This window comes from Rana temporaria, chromosome 11 (assembly GCF_905171775.1).
Source record: "Rana temporaria chromosome 11, aRanTem1.1, whole genome shotgun sequence".
Lineage (NCBI taxonomy): Eukaryota > Metazoa > Chordata > Amphibia > Anura > Ranidae > Rana > Rana temporaria.
The window spans coordinates 159,735,647-159,756,474 of NC_053499.1; the positions used below are offsets into that span (position 1 = coordinate 159,735,647).

The window sequence follows — 20,828 nt, forward strand, 5'->3', positions numbered from 1 at the left end:
ATGACGGTGGGGGGATGGTGTTCTCCATGTATGACGGTGGGGGATGGTGTTCTCCATGTATGACGGTGGGGGATGGTGTTCTCCATGGATGACGGTGGGGGATGGTGTTTTCCATGTATGACGGTGGGGGATGGTGTTCTCCATGTATGACGGTGGGGGATGGTGTTCTCCATGTATGACGGTGGGGGATGGTGTTCTCCATGGATGACGGTGGGGATTGGTGTTCTCCATGGATGACGGTGGGGGATGGTGTTCTCCATGTGTGACGGTGGGGGGATGGTGTTCTCCATGTATGACGGTGGGGGACGGTGTTCTCCATGTATGACGGTGGGGGACGGTGTTCTCCATGTATGACGGTGGGGGATGGTGTTCTCCATGTATGACAGTGGGGGATGGTGTTCTCCATGGATGACGGTGGGGATGATTCTCCATGTATGACGGTGGGGGATGGTGTTCTCCATGTATGACGGTGAGGGATGGTGTTCTCCATGTATGACGGTGGGGGATGGTGTTCTCCATGTATGACGGTGGGGGATGGTGTTCTCCATGTATGACGGTGGGGGGGATGGTGTTCTCCATGTATGACGGTGGGGGATGGTGTTCTCCATGTATGACGGTGGGGGATGGTGTTCTCCATGTATGACGGTGGGGGATGGTGTTCTCCATGTATGACGGTGGGGGATGGTGTTCTCCATGGATGACGGTGGGGGATGGTGTTCTCCATGGATGACGGTGGGGGATGGTGTTTTCCATGTATGACGGTGGGGGATGGTGTTCTCCATGTATGACGGTGGGGGATGGTGTTCTCCATGTATGACGGTGGGGGATGGTGTTCTCCATGGATGACGGTGGGGATTGGTGTTCTCCATGGATGACGGTGGGGGATGGTGTTCTCCATGTATGACGGTGGGGGATGGTGTTCTCCATGTGTGACGGTGGGGGGGTGGTGTTCTTCATGTATGACGGTGAGGGAAGGGTGTTCTCCATGTATGACGGTGAGGGAAGGGTGTTCTCCGTGTATGACGGTGGGGGATGGTGTTCTCCATGTATGACGGTGGGGGATGGTGTTCTCCATGTATGACGGTGGGGGATGGTGTTCTCCATGTATGACGGTGGGGGATGGTGTTCTCCATGTATGACGGTGGGGGATGGTGTTCTCCATGTATGACGGTGGGGGATGGTGTTCTCCATGTATGACGGTGGGGGGATGGTGTTCTCCATGTATGACGGTGGGGGATGGTGTTCTCCATGTGTGACGGTGGGGGGTGGTGTTCTCCATGTATGACGGTGGGGGATGGTGTTCTCCATGTATGACGGTGGGGGATGGTGTTCTCCATGTATGACGGTGGGGGATGGTGTTCTCCATGTATGACGGTGGGGGACGGTGTTCTCCATGTATGACGGTGGGGGATGGTGTTCTCCATGGATGACGGTGGGGATGATTCTCCATGTATGACGGTGGGGGATGGTGTTCTCCATGTATGACGGTGGGGGGTGGTGTTCTCCATGTATGACGGTGGGGGATGGTGTTCTCCATGTATGACGGTGGGGGGTGGTGTTCTCCATGTATGACGGAGGGGGATGGTGTTCTCCATGTATGACGGTGGGGGGTGGTGTTCTCCATGTATGACGGTGGGGGGTGGTGTTCTCCATGTATGACGGTGGGGGGGATGGTGTTCTCCATGTTTGACGGTGGGGGATGGTGTTCTCCATGTATGACGGTGGGGGACGGTGTTCTCCATGTATGACGGTGGGGGATGGTGTTCTCCATGTATGACAGTGGGGGATGGTGTTCTCCATGGATGACGGTGGGGATGATTCTCCATGTATGACGGTGGGGGATGGTGTTCTCCATGTATGACGGTGGGGGATGGTGTTCTCCATGTATGACGGTGGGGGATGGTGTTCTCCATGTATGACGGTGGGGGATGGTGTTCTCCATGTATGACGTTAGGGGATGGTGTTCTCCATGTATGACGGTGGGGGATGGTGTTCTCCATGTATGACGGTGGGGGATGGTGTTCTCCATGTATGACGGTGGGGGATGGTGTTCTCCATGTATGACGGTGGGGGATGGTGTTCTCCATGTATGACGGTGGGGGATGGTGTTCTCCATGTATGACGGTGGGGGATGGTGTTCTCCATGTATGACGGTGGGGGATGGTGTTCTCCATGTATGACGGTGGGGGATGGTGTTCTCCATGTTTGACGGTCTCCCCGACATCCTTGGACAGATCTTTGATCTTGGCCATGGTGGAGAGATTGGAATCCGATTGACTGATCGCTTCTGTGGACAGGTGTCTTCTATACAGGTAACAAGCTGAGAGTGCTCCTAATCTCCGCTTGTTACCTGTATAGAAGACACCTGGGAGTCAGAACTCTTGCAGATTTATAGGGGATCAAATACTTATTTCACTCATTAAAATGCAAATCAATCTATAACTTATTTTGAAACGCGTTTTTCTGGATATTTTTGTTGTTATTTTGTCTCTCGCTGGTAAAATAAACCGACCAATAAAATGATAGACTGATCATTTCTTTGTAAGTTTGCAAACATATGAAATCAGCAGGGGATCAAATACTTTTTTTCCCCCTCACTGTACTTACCTGCTGTGCCTGCAAACCTCCTCTTCTTGAGTCCCCCGCCGGCGCTCCTGGGCCCCTCCTCCCTGTCCAGTGCCGCTTCCTAAGGGGGCACTGGTGCTTGCCCGCTCCTGAGACCCCGCTGCTGCATCCATTGAAACAGTGGGACTCTTCCCCGCCTCCCACTCTCTCGTCACTGGCTTTGACAAGGACAAGCCGCACAAGTGTAAAAGGGGCCTGAACTGGACACAAAGGCCCAGATTCTCGTAGATGGGCGCAAAAATGGGCGGGCGTAACGTATCTCATTTACGTTACGCCGCCGCAAGTTTTTCAGGCAAGTGCTTTATTCACAAAGCACTTGCCTGTAAAGTTGTGGCTGCGTAGCGTAAATCACCCGGCGGAATTCAAATTCGGCGGGTAGGGGGCGTGTTTCATTTAAATGAAGCGCGTCCCTGCGCCGAACGAACTGCGCATGCGCCGTCCGTAAAATATCCCAGTGTGCATTGCTCTAAATGATGTCGCAAGGACGTCATTGGTTTTGACGTGGACGTAAATTACGTCCAGTACCATTCACGGACGACTTACGCAAACGACGTAATTTTATAAATGTTCGACGCGGGAACGACCGCCATACTTAACATTGGCTGCGCCTCATATAGCAGGGGCAACTTTACGCCGGGAAAAGCCTAACGTAAACATCATAACTTTACTGCGTCGGGCGCGCGTACGTTCGGGAATTGGCGTATCTAGCTAATTTGCATACTCGACGCGGAAATCGATGGAAGCGCCACCCAGCGGGGGGAAAAAAAATTGAAGTTACGATCCGACGGTGTAAGAGACTTACGCCTGTCGGATCAAAGGGATATCTATGCGTAACTGATTCTAAGACGGCCCAGATTAGGACTTACGATGGCGTACATGGCGCTGCGCCGTCGTAAGTCCTTTGAGAATCTGGGCCAAAGTAAGCAAATTTACACTCACTGTTGCCCCCCCCCTCCTACCGTATTCAAACGCAGCTCCCAAGAGTTTAACGATTCCCCCCCCCCCTCCCCGATATACATTGATAATCAGAGAAGCCCCCTACACAAAGGCCAGTGTATCGCCTCCCTGAGAATGGAGGTGTGGCTCTTTGTGTGCGCGCTCAGCATGTGTCCGGGGAGAAATTCTGGAAGCGGGGTGAAAGGAACAATGACCCGAGGCTCTAGCACCTCAGAGACAGAATTCACCAAGACATTCTACAGAGAAGTGTGAAATGAGAGAAGACAACGTGCGAGCTGAGAAAGACGGGCGCGGTGTACAGGGGAAAAAAAAGAAGACAAATAAGAGAGATCTCATATTTAAAGCCAAATTTAAGGCCCCTTTAACCACTTAAGCCCCGGACCTTTAGGCAGCTAAATGCCCAGGCCAGGTTTTGCGAATTCGGCACTGCGCCGCTTTAACAGACAATTGCGCGGTCGTGCGACGTGGCTCCCAAACAAAATTGGCGTCCTTTTTCCCCCACAAATAGAGCTTTATTTTGGTGGTATTTGATCACCTCTGCGGATTTTATTTTTTGCGCTATAAACAAAAATAGAGCGACAATTTTGAAAAAAATTCAATATTTTTAACTTTTTGCTATAATAAATATCCCCCAAAAACATATAAAAAAAATGTTTTTTCCTCAGTTTAGGCCGATACGTATTCTTCTACCTATTTTTGGTAAAAAAAAAACGCAATAGGCGTTTATCGATTGGTTTGCGCAAAATTTATAGCGTTTACAAAATAGGGGATAGTTTTATTGCATTTTTATTATTTTTTTTTTTTTACTACTAATGGCGGCGATCAGCGATTTTTTTTCGTGACTGCGACATTATGGCGGACACTTCGGACAATTTTGACACATTTTTGGGACCATTGTCATTTTCACAGCAAAAAAATGCATTTAAATTGCATTGTTTATTGTGAAAATGACAGTTGCAGTTTGGGAGTTAACCACAGGGGGCGCTGTAGGATTTAGTGTTCACCTAGTGTGTGTTTACAACTGTAGGGGGGTGTGGCTGTAGGACTGACGTCATCGATCGAGTCTCCCTATAAAAGGGATCACTCGATCGATACGCCGCCACAGTGAAGCACGGGGAAGCCGTGTTTACATACGGCTCTTCCCGTTCTTCAGCTCCGGGGAGCGATCGCGACGGAGCGGCTATAAACGAATAGCCGCGCCGTCGTCCCGGATCGCTCCCCGCGGGAATCCGACCGCCGCATGTAGCGGGGGGGGTCCCGATCGGACCCCCCACCCGCTAGAAGGCAAGGACGTACATGTACGCCCATTTGCCTGTACGTGCCATTCTGTGGACGTACATATACATGCGGCGGTCGGGAAGTGGTTAAATAGTGCGTTCGTACCAAGCTGGCCCAAACAAGCTATTCACTGCACTAACAGGTGAGCTTGCCGGGAGCGCGGTGTTAGGTCCTCTTCACATATCGCAAAGCGGGAACGAGCGTTAGAAAACAGAGGTGCACATAAAATATGTGTCTTTTTATTTTAGAGCATAGGTCCCCTTTAACCACTTGACCTCCGGAAGATTTACTGCCCCCCCCCCCCCCTCCGCCCTTCATGACCAGGCCATTTTTTGCGATACCACTACATTTTTTTTTTTTGCGCTATAAATAAAAAAGGCTGACAATAAAAAAAATAAAAAAACAATTGCCCGGATTCACAAAACACTTACGCTGACGTATCTCGAGATACGCCACGTAAGTATAACTATGCGCCGTCGTATCTGTGCGCCGTGCCCACAATCTGAGATACGCCTGAAAATAGGCTTCATCCGACCGACGTAACTTTCCTACGCCGGCGTATCGTTGGCGCATATTTATGCTGGCCGCAAGTGGTACTCCCATTGATTTCCTATGCACCTATGCAAATGAGGGAGATACGCCGAGTCACGAACGTACTTGGGCCCGGTGCATAATATACGCGCTTTGCGTAAGTCCTGCGTCCGGTGTAAAGTTATTCCCCATATAGGAGGTGCAAGTCATGCAAAAGGTATGGACCAGGGAACACAAGCTGTCGTATTTTACGCAGTTTACGTTGGACATGAATAGGGCTAGGCGTAGGTTACGTTCACGTCGTAGGCAGTGATTTGACGTATTTTAGGCAGTTGTTCCGATGTGATTCTGAGCATGCGCACTGGGATGCGTCCACGGGATGGTGCATGCGTCGTACGTTATTCGTAACTTTATGACGCTCAGTCCTTCATTTACATGGGGGTCACACGCCTCATTAGCATGGCTCACGCCCACTTCCACCTACGCCGGCTTACGCTGAGGAAACCCAGCGTAGATTTGAGAGCAACTGGGGGCGAGTGCTTTGTGAATACTGTGCTTGCCTCTGTGCGCTACGCCGGCATAAATATGCGCCAATGTATGTGAATCCGGGCCAATATTTATAACTTTCAGCTATAAAACATATCATATAAATATATAAAAATAATATATATTATTAAATAATTATAAATAAGAATATATATTATTATATAATAATAAATAAATATAAAATAAATAATAATATATATTATTATATAACAATAATAGTAATAAATAAATAAAAAAACTTTGGATATGGCCAATATATTTTCTGCTACATATTTTTGGTAAACAAAATCGCAAAAGGAGTACATTGATACACAGCCATTGGCTCCCGCTGCTGTCAATCAAATCCAATGTCGCAGGAGACGGGGGGGGGGGGGGGGGGCGGAGCTGAGTCCTGCTGTCTGTGTCAATAGACGCAGCACCAGGACACAGGAGCGCACCCACACAAGTGCCCTGAGGGACAGCAGCTCTCCAACGGGTCACCCGAGAAGAGGAGGAGCCAGGAGCGCCACTGAGGGACCCAAGAAGAGGAGGATCGGGGCTACTCTGTGCAAAACCAACTTTTTTTCCTTACAAATAGAGCTTTCTTTTGATGGTATTTGATTACCGCAAATATATATTTTTTTTTTGCGCTATCAATAAAATAGGCAGACAATTAAAAAAAAAAAAAAAAACGTAGGGGCAGATCCACGTAGATCGGCGCTTCTCTCCGCCGGGCGCAGCGTATCTAAGATACACTACGCCGCCGTAACTTTTTTTTTTTTTAAATCCACAAAGAATGCGCGCTGTAAGTTACGGCGGCGTAGTGTATCTTTGGCGGCGTAATGGCGCGGCATTCAAATATCTGTGAAGGGTGGCGTGTTTAATGAAAATACGTTGTGACCCGACGTAAACGACTTTTTTTTTTAACTGCGCATGCGCCGTTCGTGGGGGGATCCCAGTGCGCATGCTCGAAATGAAACCGGAACAAGCCAATGTTTAGGACGGTGACGTCATTCTACGCAAATCCCTATTCGCGAACGCAAAACGGGAGGCGGGAACGACGGCCATACTTAACATTGAGTACGCCTCATAATAGCAGGTTTAACTATACGCTGGAAAAATCCGAACGCAAACGGCGTAAAAAAATGCGCCGGCCGGACGTATGTTCGTGGATCGGCGTAACTAGCTAATTTGCATACTCGACGTGGAATTCGACGGAAACGCCACCTAGCGGCCGCCGAAATATTGCAACTAAGATCCCAGATGCAGTCGTATCTTCTTTTGTAGATACAAAACAAAGATACGACGCGCAAAATTTAAAATTACGCTTATTGGGATTTTGTTTACCAAAAATATGTAGCAGAAAATATATTGGCCATATCCAATTTTTTATTATTTATTTATTACTATTATTATTATTGTTATATAATATATATTATTATTTATTTTATATTTATTTATTATTATATAATAATATATATTATTATTTATAATTATTATTTAATAATATATATTCTGTATGTTTTATAGCTGAAAGTTATAAATATTGGGCCAGATCCACAGAACAATTACGCCGGCGTATCTGTTGATACGCCGGCGTAATTGTTCTGTGGATCTGGCCCAATATTTATAACTTTCAGCTTAAAACATACAGAATATATATTATTAAATAATAATTATAAATAATAATATATATTATTATATAATAATAATAAATAAATATAAAATAAATAATAATATATATTATATAACAATAATAATAGTAGTAAATAAATAAATAAAAAATTGGATATGGCCAATATATTTTCTGCTACATACATACAAAATCCCAATAAGCGTACATTGATTGGTTTGTGCAAAAGTTATAAAAATGATGGGATATTTTTTATTTCTTTTTCTATAGAAGTGTGTATGAATGGAGGGATCTTGAAGTGATGCCCCCCCCCCCCCCCTTATATACATAAAGCTTGTCGCGCTATAATGAAAGCCGCCTTTATGATGGATGCGGAAGGTGAACACGAGTCCATTGAATGTTTACAATGAATTACACGGATCTGAGAACACAAACCTGACTTTGTCCAGAGCGAAGTGACCGTTCTCGAATATCATCTCGCCGTCTGACGTTTCTGTATGGAAAGAGCGACACGGTCACAGGGGTGCGGACACCAGAACAAGCCCTTGTTCAGTCACACTGGGGTACGTCTACTAAAGGCAAATAGACGGGGGACTCTGCAAGGTGCAGTTGCTCCAGACCTTGGTAAGGCTGCATTCACACCTAAGGGCGGTGTCTTTGAGCGCTTTTGCTGCGTTTTTTCGCGACTTGCACGTATTTTTTTTTAAACTGTCCATTTTAGTTTTCGGTTTTCGGCCAAGTGCATCCTGAATTTTCATTTCGGTGCACCTCTAGCTTTTTTTTTTTTATTATTTTCCTTGCATGTGATTGGGCATTCTTTGTAAAGTGAAGCTTCACCTCGTTTACCAAGTTCTGGAGCGACTGCACTTGCAGAGTTGCACAGTCTATTTGCCTTTAGTAAATCCCCCCCGCAGTAAGGTAGAGGAGTCGCACGTGTTGTGTACTCACCATCCTCGGGCGCTGATCCCGGGTCCGCACCGGCCTGGTCCCGCTCTATGCTCTGCTTCCCTCTGGACTCTGCGCTGCCTCTGTGCTCCGCCTGAATGTTGAGCCGCATTGGGGTGTTCTTCACTGCAAAGAAAAGAGAGCCGCAATGTTCACAAAAAACGTACAACCATCTAGCAAATACATTTTGCAAGTAACAAGTACCATCAGTCTAACTCTCAATACAGAAAAACGTCTCCAGCTCCAGCTGCTGTCTCGTATATTAATTGGATAGATTGATAGTAATGCAGCCATTGGCTCCCGCTGCTGTCAATCTACTGACTGGTATTGTGCCAGCTGATTGGAGAAAAGCCAATGTAGCACCAATATAAAAAAGGACCAAGATATATTCCTGGGAACTACAGACGAGTTAGCCTAACCTCAATAGTTTGCAAGCTCTTGGAGGTAATAATAAGGGACTATATACAAGATTTCAGCAATGCAAACCGTATCATTAGCAGAAATCAGCATGGATTCATGAAAAATCGTTCTTGCCAAACCAATCCATTAACCTTCTATGAAGAAGTGAGCTGCCATCTAGATAAACAAAGGCCCGTCAAATCCAATGATGTGGGAGCCGGGCGGGGGGGCAGGGCCGAGTCCTGCTGTCTGTGTCAATGGACGCAGCAGCACGACAAGGGGAGCGCACCCACACGAGTGCCCCCATAGAGAGCGGCACTCGAGAAGAGGAGGAGCCAGGAGCGCAGCTGAGGGACCCCAGAAGGGGAGGATCGGGGACACCCTGTGCAAAAATTAACTGCACAGAGGAGGCAAGTATAACATGTTTTTTTATTTTTTTTTAAACCCTTAACCTTTACAACCCCTTTAATACATTCTATGCAGCAAGGTGAAAAACCTCCTGTGATACAGCTGCCCCCCAACCTGCTGTCAATCTACTGACTGGTATTGTGCCAGCTGATTGGAGAAAAGCCAATGTAGCACCAATATAAAAAAGGACCAAGATATATTCCTGGGAACTACAGACCAGTTAGCCTAACCTCAATAGTATGTAAGCTCTTGGAGGGGATGATGAGGGACTATAATACAAGATTTCAGCAATGCAAACCGTATCATTAGCAGAAATCAGCATGGATTCATGAAAAATCGCTCTTGCCAAACCAATCCGTTAACCTTCTATCAAGAAGTGAGCTGCCATTTAGATCAGTGGTCTCCAAACTGTGGACCTTGGGCCAGATGTGGCCATTTTCCTGCCTCTATCTGGCCCTTAGGGCACTATTGTATCCACAAGTGACACTAATGATGGGGTGCTAATGATGCACCATTACTCTCATTGACACTAATGATGGGGTACTATTCTTCTTACTATTATCAACCATGGGGCACTATTATTATTATCACTGATACCAACAATAGGGCACTATTCCTTCCACTAAAACCAATGATGGGACATTTTCTGCTTCAGCTGCCCAGTCTGGCCCCCCTAAAGTCTGAAGGACAGTAACCTGGCCCTTTGTTTAGAAAGTTTGGAGACCCCCCTGATCTACATAAAGGAAGGCCCGTCAAATCCAATGATGTGGGAGCCAGGCAGGGGGCGGAGTCCTGCTCTCTGTGCCAATGGAGGCAGCAGCACGACACACGGGGAGCGCGCCCGAACGAGTGCCCCCATGGAGAGCGGCACTCGAGAAAAGAAAGAGCCAGGAGCGCCACTGAGGCACCCCAGAAGAGGAGGATCTGTGTAAAACCAACTGCACAGAGGAGGTAAGTATAACATGTTTGTTAAAAAAAAAAAAAAGGAACTTTTAGATATCCTTTAATAAACACGATCAATCTGAGCGCATTGGATGCACGAGGATCTGGGAGTACACCGGTTTCGCTCACATGTAGGTTGGTGCAAGGCCCTATGTTCTGGGATAATGCTATAGGTGTATAGTGTGCGGATTGTGAGTTTTGATGAGGTGTGTCGTGTTGCTCTGAATGGTTCTTTCTGCACCCACCATGCAGACACAGAGCTCATTGTGTGTGCGGCTCCCCTACTTGTAATGACACTAATGACTTGGAGGAAGTCAGGCTGCCCAGAGCAGACTCCGCTGCATTTACAAGGTGTATCAAATTGGGAGGGGGGGGGGAATTAGCCCCCCCCTCCTCCTCGCTCGCTTTACACACACCTCTCTGTTCCTGAAGTTAAATAAACACAGCCTGGAGAGAAGAAGAAGAGGAAGAAGAAGGGGGGGGTCCCAAGACACAGAGGGGCATTCTATACCCCCCTCGGCAGCGTACAGCGACGCTCTGTATCCACTACATGGCTGCTGTTTGTGGAGCCTTCGCTGCACAGAAAACGAAAGCCAATTATACTTTTTTTTTTTTTTATTTAGGAGGGGCCGCCCAGGCCAATGGGGAAGGTCGGGGGGGAACAAAGCTTCCCTTCACTTAGCCCAGGTTAACCTCTCAGGTCTCCGAAAAACAGGGGGGGACGTCAGCCTTGGCACGAAACCAGAGCAGGGGCTGGCAAAGCATGCCATTCAACCCCCCCCCCCTCCCGTGCACGTGAGCTACTGGCAAGGCTGGTGACCTCCGACAATAAAAAGTCACAGGAAAATACGTCTCAAGGTGCCCATAGGTGTTCTGGCCTTTAAAAAAAAAAAGGGACAAAATCTGACACCCTCCCTGCCCCCCCCCCCCCCTTGGTACACCGGGGAAGCTCATAAACTACTTTATATCCTACAGGATTATGTACACCACCCAAAACTGCAGGATGGCAGAACGGAAAAAAAAGGCGCAAATCTAAATTCTCCATTCTAGGGAGTCGCGTGGAACCGAAATGAAAGCCCCCAGACAGGCAATACTTTCCGGTTTCCATAAAGGAAGAGCGCGGAGAGCGTCACTTTCTACATCCGTGCAAATATCATTATTTATTTTTTTCAAATGCAGAAATTTAAAAGTAAATAATGGAATGACTAGCTCATTAACCCCTTCAATGCCGGTCCGGACCCCTACACCCCCTTCCTGCCCAGGCCAATTTTCAGCTTTCAGCGCTCTCGCACTTTGAATGACAATTGCGCGGTCATGCTACGCTGCACCCATACAAATTCTTTATCATTCTGGGCCATATTCTCAGAAGAGTTACGACGGAGTATCTCAGGAAACTCCGTCGTATCTCTGTTTTTTGACCCGCGTATCTATGCGAGTGATTCCTAGAATCATTTTCGCATAGATACACTGTAGATCCGACAGGTGTAAGTCACTTACACTGTCGGATCTTAAATGTAATTCGCCGCCGGCCGCTAGGTGGCGTTTACGTTCAGGTCTCATTTGTTTATGCCTGATACGCCGATTCCCGAACGAAATCGCGTCGCGTAACCGTCGCTTACGTCGTTTGCGCAAGGTTACCCCTGCTATATGAGGGGTAACCTTACGCCAGTCCCACGTATGCCATGTTAAGTATGGCGTTGGGTCCGCGCCGTCTTTTCCCGTCGGGTACGTCGTTTTCGTAAGTCGTTCTTGAATACGACTTTACGTCAATGACGCACACTTCGGCGTCATTGACGTTTTCCGTCGAGAACTGGAGCATGCGCACTGGGCTATTTTTAGCCCGGCGCATGCGCAGTTCGATCGGCACGGGGGCGCGCTTAATTTAAATATAAGCCGCCCCCTTTGAATTATTACGCGGGGATACCTTGGGCCTTTTACACTACGCCGCCGCAAACTACAAAGCAAGTGTTTGGGGAATACAGCACTTCGTCAGAGGCTCTTTACCAAGATCAGTGCAGCGGTGTGTCAGACTGACACACCGTTACACCAATCGCCACGATGCGCTCCACCACAGGTCATATGGACATCATATGACATTCACCGCTCGCCCCGCACCTCCGCTCTCATCTGGTGGCACTGGCAGGTGACATGGCAAGTGGCATTCCTTATCTGGTGGCACAGGCAAGTTACGTGGCAAGTGGCATTCCTCATTTGGTGGCAGGCAGCGTGGCAAGTGGCATTCCTCATCTGGTAGCAGGCAGCGTGACAAGTGGCATTCCTCATCTGGTGGCAGGCAGCGCGGCAAGTGGCATTCCTCATCTGGTGACAGGCAGCGTGGCAAGTGGCATTCCTCATCTGGTGGCAGGCAGTGTGGCAATTGCCACTCCTCATCTGGTGGCAGTCAACGTGGCAAGTGGCATTCCTCATCTGGTGGCAGGCAGCGTGACAAGTGGCACTCCTCATCTGGAGGCAGGCAGTGTGGCAATTGCCACTCCTCATCTGGTGGCAGTCAACGTGGCAAGTGACAGAACACCTGCTATTGCCCCGATAAATTACCCGGGAAAAATCGTTTACCCCCCGCTTGTGCATACCCCCCCCCCCCCCCTCACCAGGTCTTGCCACAATTTTCTTCCACGCAGCCGGTCTCCGGTGCCAAAAAGGTTGGGAACCACTGTCTTAGATTGTAAGCTCCTTGGGAGCAGGGCCTGATGCAAATGTACAGTATGTAAAGCAACACATAAAATGCACGCAATTCAGACCTCTATTTATACGAGAATGTCAAAAAAAAGTTTTATTAGGACTCCTTTGCTGTGTAGTGCGTTGGGGAATTTTGCACCAAATATGTGTGGCACAAAAAGCGGTCTGTAAACCCGTGCGGACGCCAATATCACCTCTGCCATTAACACAGCGACAGCCTAAAAGAATGTAGCGTCCATCCCTGTAGCGGGAATGTTACATGAGCCTGTGAACGTTGTGTGTCCCTGAATGACTCACTGCAGTAACCTCAGGCTACCTGGAGAGGGCTAGGACAGACCGGTATTGTATCACCGCGCAGAGAAGAGGCAGCCCCCCCCCCCCCAACCATACAATGTGCAGCTTCATAATGAACAAAACATGCAGTGTGAGCATGAACGCTGCCCATTTATACCTCTTCAGGTTCTTATGTGCCCAGGCATTTACCCCCAAATACCCCCCCCCCCCCCCTCTACAGTTACAGACGTGCTCCATGAATCCCAGTGCACAATCCTCCCCCCTTCTATACACTGCCCCGATTATATACACGTGGATGTAAGGGCTCTCTATTCTATACCTGCGTCTGTGTGATCATTGTGTGCGTTCAAATTAGCAGAACAAGGCCGGACGCTTCCAGACTGCGCGGAGTCGGATCAATTAGGAGTCTGTGAGGGAGCCGAGGGACGGTGCACTGGCCACGTCGTGCGCTTGTGGATGATGATTAAAATGAAAAAAATGTCTCTTTTATATCTATAAAATTCTATTGGACGAGGAAATCCGGAATTTGATGAGGGCGCTCAGAAATGTTTAGGGGGGAACCTCTTCAAAATAATAAGCGAAGGCGCAGTTGTACTTCATCCAAATATTATTTGCAAAATTGTTCATCAAAGTGCTGAATGACGCACCAAGCTGGCCAATGCCACAGCATCCTCGTGGGGTCTCTGTGGAAGGAGGATCACCTTTCAGGCAGAGGAAAGGACAGGCTGGCTCTGCCTCAAGTAGAATGGACTTAACCGAAAATTTCAATCTGTTACAATGTATCTAAAGCCAATTTTTTTTTATTATTTTTTAACAAAACTGGATATTACTACACCAGGGGTCTCCAAACTTTTCAAACAAAGGGCCACTTCATTGTCCTTCAGACTTTAGGAGGGCCGGATTGTGGCCACCATGGGCAGAAAATGTCACGGCCCAGCATCAACTACAATAAATATGGCCCCAGGGTTGGTGGTCAATAGTAGGAGTATTCCCCCTATTAATAAGGGGAATAGTATCCCATCATTGGTATCGGTGGACGATATAGTGCCCCATTGTTGGTGTCAGTGGGATGAATAGTGCCTCATAACAGTGGGAGGAATTGTGACCCAAGGGCCGGATAAAGGCTAAAAAAGGGCCACATCTGGCCCTCAGGCCGCAATTTGGAGACCCCTGTACCGGAGCCGAGCAGAGCTGAACGTCACCAATCACAGCCGTTCGGAAATGCACGGAAAGGCCCCAGGAAATCTCGGGTAGAAAGTCTTTTGCTGAGGTCAGCCGAAGTGTCCTCTGGCCTTTTCCTAGGCTCTCCGGCGCCCCCCTCCGACCTCAGGTCGCATGCGGTATTGCATCCCATTGAAGTCAATGCGGAACAAATTATTTTCGTTTCCATTGACTTCAATGGGGAAACCCACTTTGATATGCGAGTGCTTTGGTTTACGAGCGTTCTCCTGGAAGGGATTATCCTCGTAATCCGAGGTTCCACTGTATATGGGGGGGGATCTAGCCATCCATGTGTACAGAACACCATCAGCTGATTGAGAACCTAACAGCTACATTAGGGAGAACCCATCGATGATATTATAAGCGAGTTTTGAAGTTTGAATCTATTTATTTGCACTGGGAACTTTAATTGGGCTCCATATTATAGACGTCTTGCACAATTGTTCATTGTTTATTTGGCATTACTTGCATTTATAAGAGCGCAGTCTACTTCTTATCCCCTTTTTCATTGTATATTTAATGTTTATTTTGTGTTATTAATGTAAAGGTTACCTGAAAGTCGTTTTTGCTCCAGCACTTCATACTTGCTCAATACTTCGCTTAGGCAATTAAACACTCAGATTTCTAGAGACTCCCTCTAGTGGCTGTCTGTATGAATGTCATTCGCTGCATTGTAATGTTATAAGTCTGAATGAATACATTCCTATTGTCACAATATGCAGCAATATCATCATTTTCTTAAAGAGTCACTCCACTTTTGCTGAGAACCCCCCCCCCCCACCGGGTGATCTTTGTGCATTGCAGGGATTATAACAAACTTTGCAGATTCCTACCTTTTGTTATTTTGAAGAAATAGCTGTGTGTTTCTCTGTGTCCATGTGCTTAGTGTATGTGAATGGGAGTGAATTTATGATGATCAATCAGCTGCTGCACCTGCTGGGCTCTAATGAGGAAAGTGGCAGGGTCTGCATCGCTTTAGACGTGATTTCCCTTTGGGAGTGTCTCACCAAAAAATGACAGTTATGACAAAACGCGTTGGGCGGGACTTTTGGGACACGTCACTTCCGGTCATTGGAGCGCAAACCGGCACTTTTGGTTTCCATTTCTATGCCTACATTTGCCTGAGTATTTTAACACGGACGTAAAAAAAATTGTTATATTTATTTTAAATAAAACTGGATTTTACCAAACTATGAGGGGATCCTTTACCTTTTCCCCTTGCGTGAGGTGTGCACAGGGTCTCTTAAAGGCGCAGGAGTACTATCACACCTTGTTGCAGGGGATGCCCAAAATCTGACTTGTATCTTGGTGTAGACTTCTGGGAAAATTAGTGAGCCAATCACACAAGCAGGAAATGACATATCTGGGTGGCGCTCTGTATACCATCTCCCAACCGTGTGACCAGCGCCCAACCGTGTGACCAGCGCCCAACCGTGTGACCAGCGCCCAAACGTGTGACCAGCGCCCAACCGTGTGACCAACTCCCAACCGTGTGACCAGCGCCCAACCGTGTGACCAGAGCCCAACCGTGTGACCAGCTCCCAACCGTGTGACCAGCTCCCAACCGTGTGACCAGCGCCCAACCGTTTGACCAGCGCCCAATCGTTTGACCAGCGCCCAATCGTGTGACTCTGTATACCATCTGTGTACAGAGCGCCTCCAGGTGGCCATATTGCATTTGTACAGAAAACTACAGCGGCTGCAGATTGAAAAGGAAAAGGAATTTTTAATAACATTCAATTACAATATGACTTACCCTTTAAAGCTCTTCTAAAGCACCGCCCCCTTTATCCACGGCCACCACCCTCATGCTCTATCCACGGACGCTATTCTGACAGGACCCCCGCCACCCCCTATTTAAGCATCAGGCCCCTTTCAGGTCACCAGGCGCGTGAATTACAGCGGCGGGGGGTTGTTTTTTTTTAAGCACCTGATTAGAGCCAGAGGGTGGGCTCCAGGCGCATCTGCGCCAGGAGCCCGCCCGGGTGTTACAAAAGCAAATACATTTTCGCTATTGAAACACTGATCCTCAACCCGGCCAATCAGAAGCAGGTCTGAGACCAGTTTTCCGATTGAGTCCCAATTGGCCGCCGAGGAGGAGGGAGGAAACAGAAGCCGCCACAATGCACGTGGAGAGCAGAGGAAGGGAAGGCCACCACTGAGCGAGGGAAGCCGTCGATGAAGCGCTGCCCACCGTAGATGGGGTGAGTGCACCAGACCCACCTGACCGACCACTAACTGGTGGTACTGGGAACCGACTCCCAATCATGGGACCACTTGGACAGCCAATCACTGTGGTCATATGATCACCAATCCTTCCTGCCCCCCCAAGGCCTTCATAACTTTTTAAAGCAACTTCAGAGCAGGTGGAAAGGGGTTAAACCAGAGACGCGGATCGTTATCTCTGTTTATAGAAAACCGAGAACAAATCCAGAATTTATGTGACTCACAAACATTATATTGTTGTGGAATTCAGTCACCCCAGCAATAAATTCTGCAGCTTCCTCCAAAGTCACAGAACAAGTCACAGCTGGAAAGGAAGACTATTGGAGGCGGCAGAAAGTTCTGAGCGGTACGGATTACGTGCGTCACGCAGCCAAGTCATCTCCAAGTTTATCACTGTCCTCAGACCTTTATAGATCATTACTGGAGACTAATAGCTTGGGCTTGGCGGCTGGAGGGGGGGTCCAGCTCTCCATCCCCCCTAACATTTGTTAGCTGCTACCAATCGTGTGACCAGCTCCCAACCATGTGACCAGCACCCAAACGTGTGACCAGCGCCCAACCATCTGACCAGCGCCCAAACGTCTGACCAGCGCCCAAACGTCTGACCAGCGCCCAAATGTCTGACCAGCGCCCAAACGTCTGACCAGAGCCCAATCGTGTGACCAGCTCCCAACCGTCTGACCAGAGCCCAATCGTGTGACCAGCGCCCAAACGTGTGACCAGCGAGCGCCCAAACGTGTGACCAGCGCCCAAATGTGTGACCAGCGCCCAAACGTGTGACCAGCGCCCAAACGTGTGACCAGCGCCCAAACGTGTGACCAGCGCCCAATCGTGTGACCAGCTCCCAACCGTCTGACCAGCGCCCAACCGTGTGACCAGCGCCCAATCGTGTGACCAGCGCCCAATCGTGTGACCAGCTCTTAATTGTGTGACCAGAGCCCAATTGTGTGACCAGCTCCCAATCGTGTGACCAGCGCCCAATCGCGTGACCAGAGCCCAATCGTGTGACCAGAGCCCAATCGTGTGACCAGAGCCCAATCGTGTGACCAGCTCCCAACCGTGTGACCGTACGCATTACGCTCTCCAATGAGCTTCTTCAGCAGGTCTTCTTGCTGAAGAAGCTCATTACAGAGCGTAACACGTACAGGTGTGAGGTGCCGCCATTCAGAATGTTTTTTCTGTTTTATATGAATGTGGAAAGTTGATGATATTCATGTTTTTAATTCATAATATTCAGTGACCACCACCTCTAGCTGGAACGCCTGCTAACCTCCAAATGATTTACCCACTACAGAGACACACACGCCTGGTATTATGTTTCTTAGGATACCACGGGGAAAACGAATCCTCCTCCTGGTGTCCCTGGACTTTCCAGCTTGATATAAAACAAAAAAAACGTTTTGAATGGCGACACCTCACACCAGTACGCGTTACGCTCTCCAATGAGCTTCTTTAGCAGGTCTTCCTGCCGAAGAAGCTCATTAGAGAGCGTAACGTGTACAGGTGTAAGGTGCCGCCATTCAGGACGTTTTTTCTGTTTTATGATGATATGCATGTTTTTAATTCATAATATTCAGTAACCACCACCTATAGCTGGAATGCCTGCTAACCTCCAAATGATGACCCCCCACTACAGAGACACACACGCCTGGTATTATGTTTCATAGGATACCACAGGGAAAAATTAATTCTCCTCCTGGTGTCCCTGGACTTTCCACGTTTACACATAAAAAAATGAAAAATAAAACTTCCTGAATGGCGGCACCCCACATCTGTACGCGTTACGCTCTCCAATGAGCTTCTTTAGCAGGTCTTCCTGCTGAAGAAGCTCATTACAGAGCGTAACGCGTACAGGTGTGAGGTGCCGCCATTCAGAAAAATGTTTCTGTTTTATATCAATGTGGAAAGTTGATGATTTGCATGTTTTTTAGGGTTGTCCCGATACCACTTTTTTAAGACCGAGTACAAGTACCGATACTTTTTTTCACGTACTCATCTATACCGATTACCGATACTTTTTTTTTTTTATGTCACGCGACGGAGGAAGAACGGAGGGGGACAGCAGAACGGAGGGGGGCAGCAGAACGGAGGGGGGCAGCAGAACGGAGGGGGACAGAAGAACAAAGGGGAACACGGAGGAAGAACGGAGGGGGAACAGCAGCAGAATAAAGGGGGACATGGAGGAAGAACGGAGGGGGACAGCATAACGGAGGGGGACGCGAAGAAAGAACGGAGGGGGCATGGAGGGGGACTGGAGGAGGATGCAGGGACAGTCAGTGGTGATCTTGTTTGGGGGAGTTACAAGCACCGATCAACGCTGTATAGATTTCACTAAAGCAGCTGAAAGCCGCGGGGGAAGAAACTTGTAACTCCCCTATGATCACCGATGACTGTCCAGGTATTGGGTGAAGCATCGGGAGCATTTGCCCGAGTACAAGTACTTGGGCAAATGCTCGGAATCGGTGCCGATACCGATACTAGTATCGGGACAACCCTAATGTTTTTAATTCACAATATTCAGTGACCACCACCTCTAGCTGGAACGCCTGCTCACCTCCAATTGATTTACCCCACTACAGAGACACACACGCCTGGTATTATGTTTCTTAGGATACCACTGGGAAAACGAATCCTCCTCCTGGTGTCCCTGGACTTTCCCAGCTTGATATAAAACAAAAAAAAAAAGTTTTGAATGGCGGCACCTCACACCAGTACGCGTTACGCTCTCCAATGAGCTTCTTTAGCAGGTCTTCCTGCTGAAGAAGCTCATTAGAGAGCGTAACGCGTACAGGTGTGAGGTGCCACCATTCAGACATTTTTTTTTTCTGTTTCATAACAACATGGAAAGTTGATGATATGCATGTTTTTTCACATATTTATGCGAGTATTTTATTCCCTATGTATAGTTTTAATAAATATCAGTAGCAGAGAGCACTATGGTTTGCCATGGTCATTGTATGGCCACACATGGGAATTAGTTGTTATTGAAGTTTCACCCTCACTTTATAATCTGGCGACCAATCAGTGTCAGAGACGCAGTAAGCTGAGGACACCACATTAGACACCCCTTTCTATTTTCTTCTAATCTAACTGGCTAGCTGAAGGAAACTTTCCTTGTATTCTGCAGTCTTACCTTTGAGGTTCAGGTGTAATTTCTGACCATCATTGGTCTGTCCTGAGCCTGCAGTTGCCATGACTGGATCCCCTGCAAGAAAAAGGAAAAATAAAATACATCAGAAATCGATGAATATTACTGGTCACTGGTACAGTATTTCAAACCAATTGTAAAGGTTAAAGCGGAAGTTCACCCTAAAGGGAAAGTTCTGTTTTCCCGCTTCCTCGGCGTGCTCCCGAGTCCATTCACACAGAATGCAGGACTCGGCCCCGCCCCTGTCACAGCGTCGTTGGATTTGATTGACAGAAGAAGGAGCCAATGGCTGCGCTGCTATCAATCTATCCAATCAGGACACGAGACACCAGCTAGTGGTGGTGTGCTCATTCCCGACCGAAGAAAGATTAGGATCAGGTAAGTAAAACGGGGGGGCTCGGGGGGGTTTAAGGTTTTTCACCCTAATACATTGAATGTATTAGGGGGATATGGGGGGGCGGGTTTAAGGTTTTTCACTTTAATACATTGAATGTATTAAGGTGAAAAAACACAAGGCTTTACATCCCCTTTAAGGAGCCCAAAAAGTAGATGTAACCCTAAGGCCCCTTTCACAAGATAGGCCGACAGGGATGCGTCTGTCTGTTTTTTCAGGCGGATCCGAGTGGGCCACCCACTGACTTGTATGGGCAGGCGGATGTAAGCGGAGATGTGTCCTCTGACACCCGCCTGCTATCCGATCCGATCAGATCCGCTCAAAACAGACGTATGGCGATCGCCATCCGTCCAGCAGATCGGATGAAAACAGACAGGCGGATCCGCTTTCGTCCGATCTTCCCATAGAGGACAGCGGGGATCTGATAGGTCCGTCCCTGCACAGTGAGCGGAGACGGACCTGTCACCCGCCGGCTCAGGAGGGGTCAATGGAGCGATCCCCCACTGAGCAAGCGGAGTCCACCAAGCGGATCCCTCCCTGTGAAAGGGGCCGCCTTGTACACACGGTACGATTGTTGGAAGGGGATTGTCTATCGATAGACTGTT

At 48.2% G+C, this 20,828-nt stretch overlaps 1 protein-coding gene across 1 annotated transcript in view; it reads right to left on the reverse strand.

The window, feature by feature from the left end:
* WWP2 (WW domain containing E3 ubiquitin protein ligase 2) overlaps positions 1–20,828 on the reverse strand; it is a 78,648-nt gene that overhangs the window by 56,269 nt on the left and 1,551 nt on the right. Inside the window, exons 2-4 of the mRNA XM_040329551.1 lie at positions 19,815–19,886; positions 8,498–8,620; positions 7,985–8,042 (exon numbers count right to left, since the gene is read on the reverse strand). Coding sequence (XP_040185485.1) covers positions 7,985–8,042; positions 8,498–8,620; positions 19,815–19,875 — 242 coding nt within the window. The 5' untranslated portion in view covers positions 19,876–19,886. The remainder of the gene's footprint in view (positions 1–7,984; positions 8,043–8,497; positions 8,621–19,814; positions 19,887–20,828) is intronic.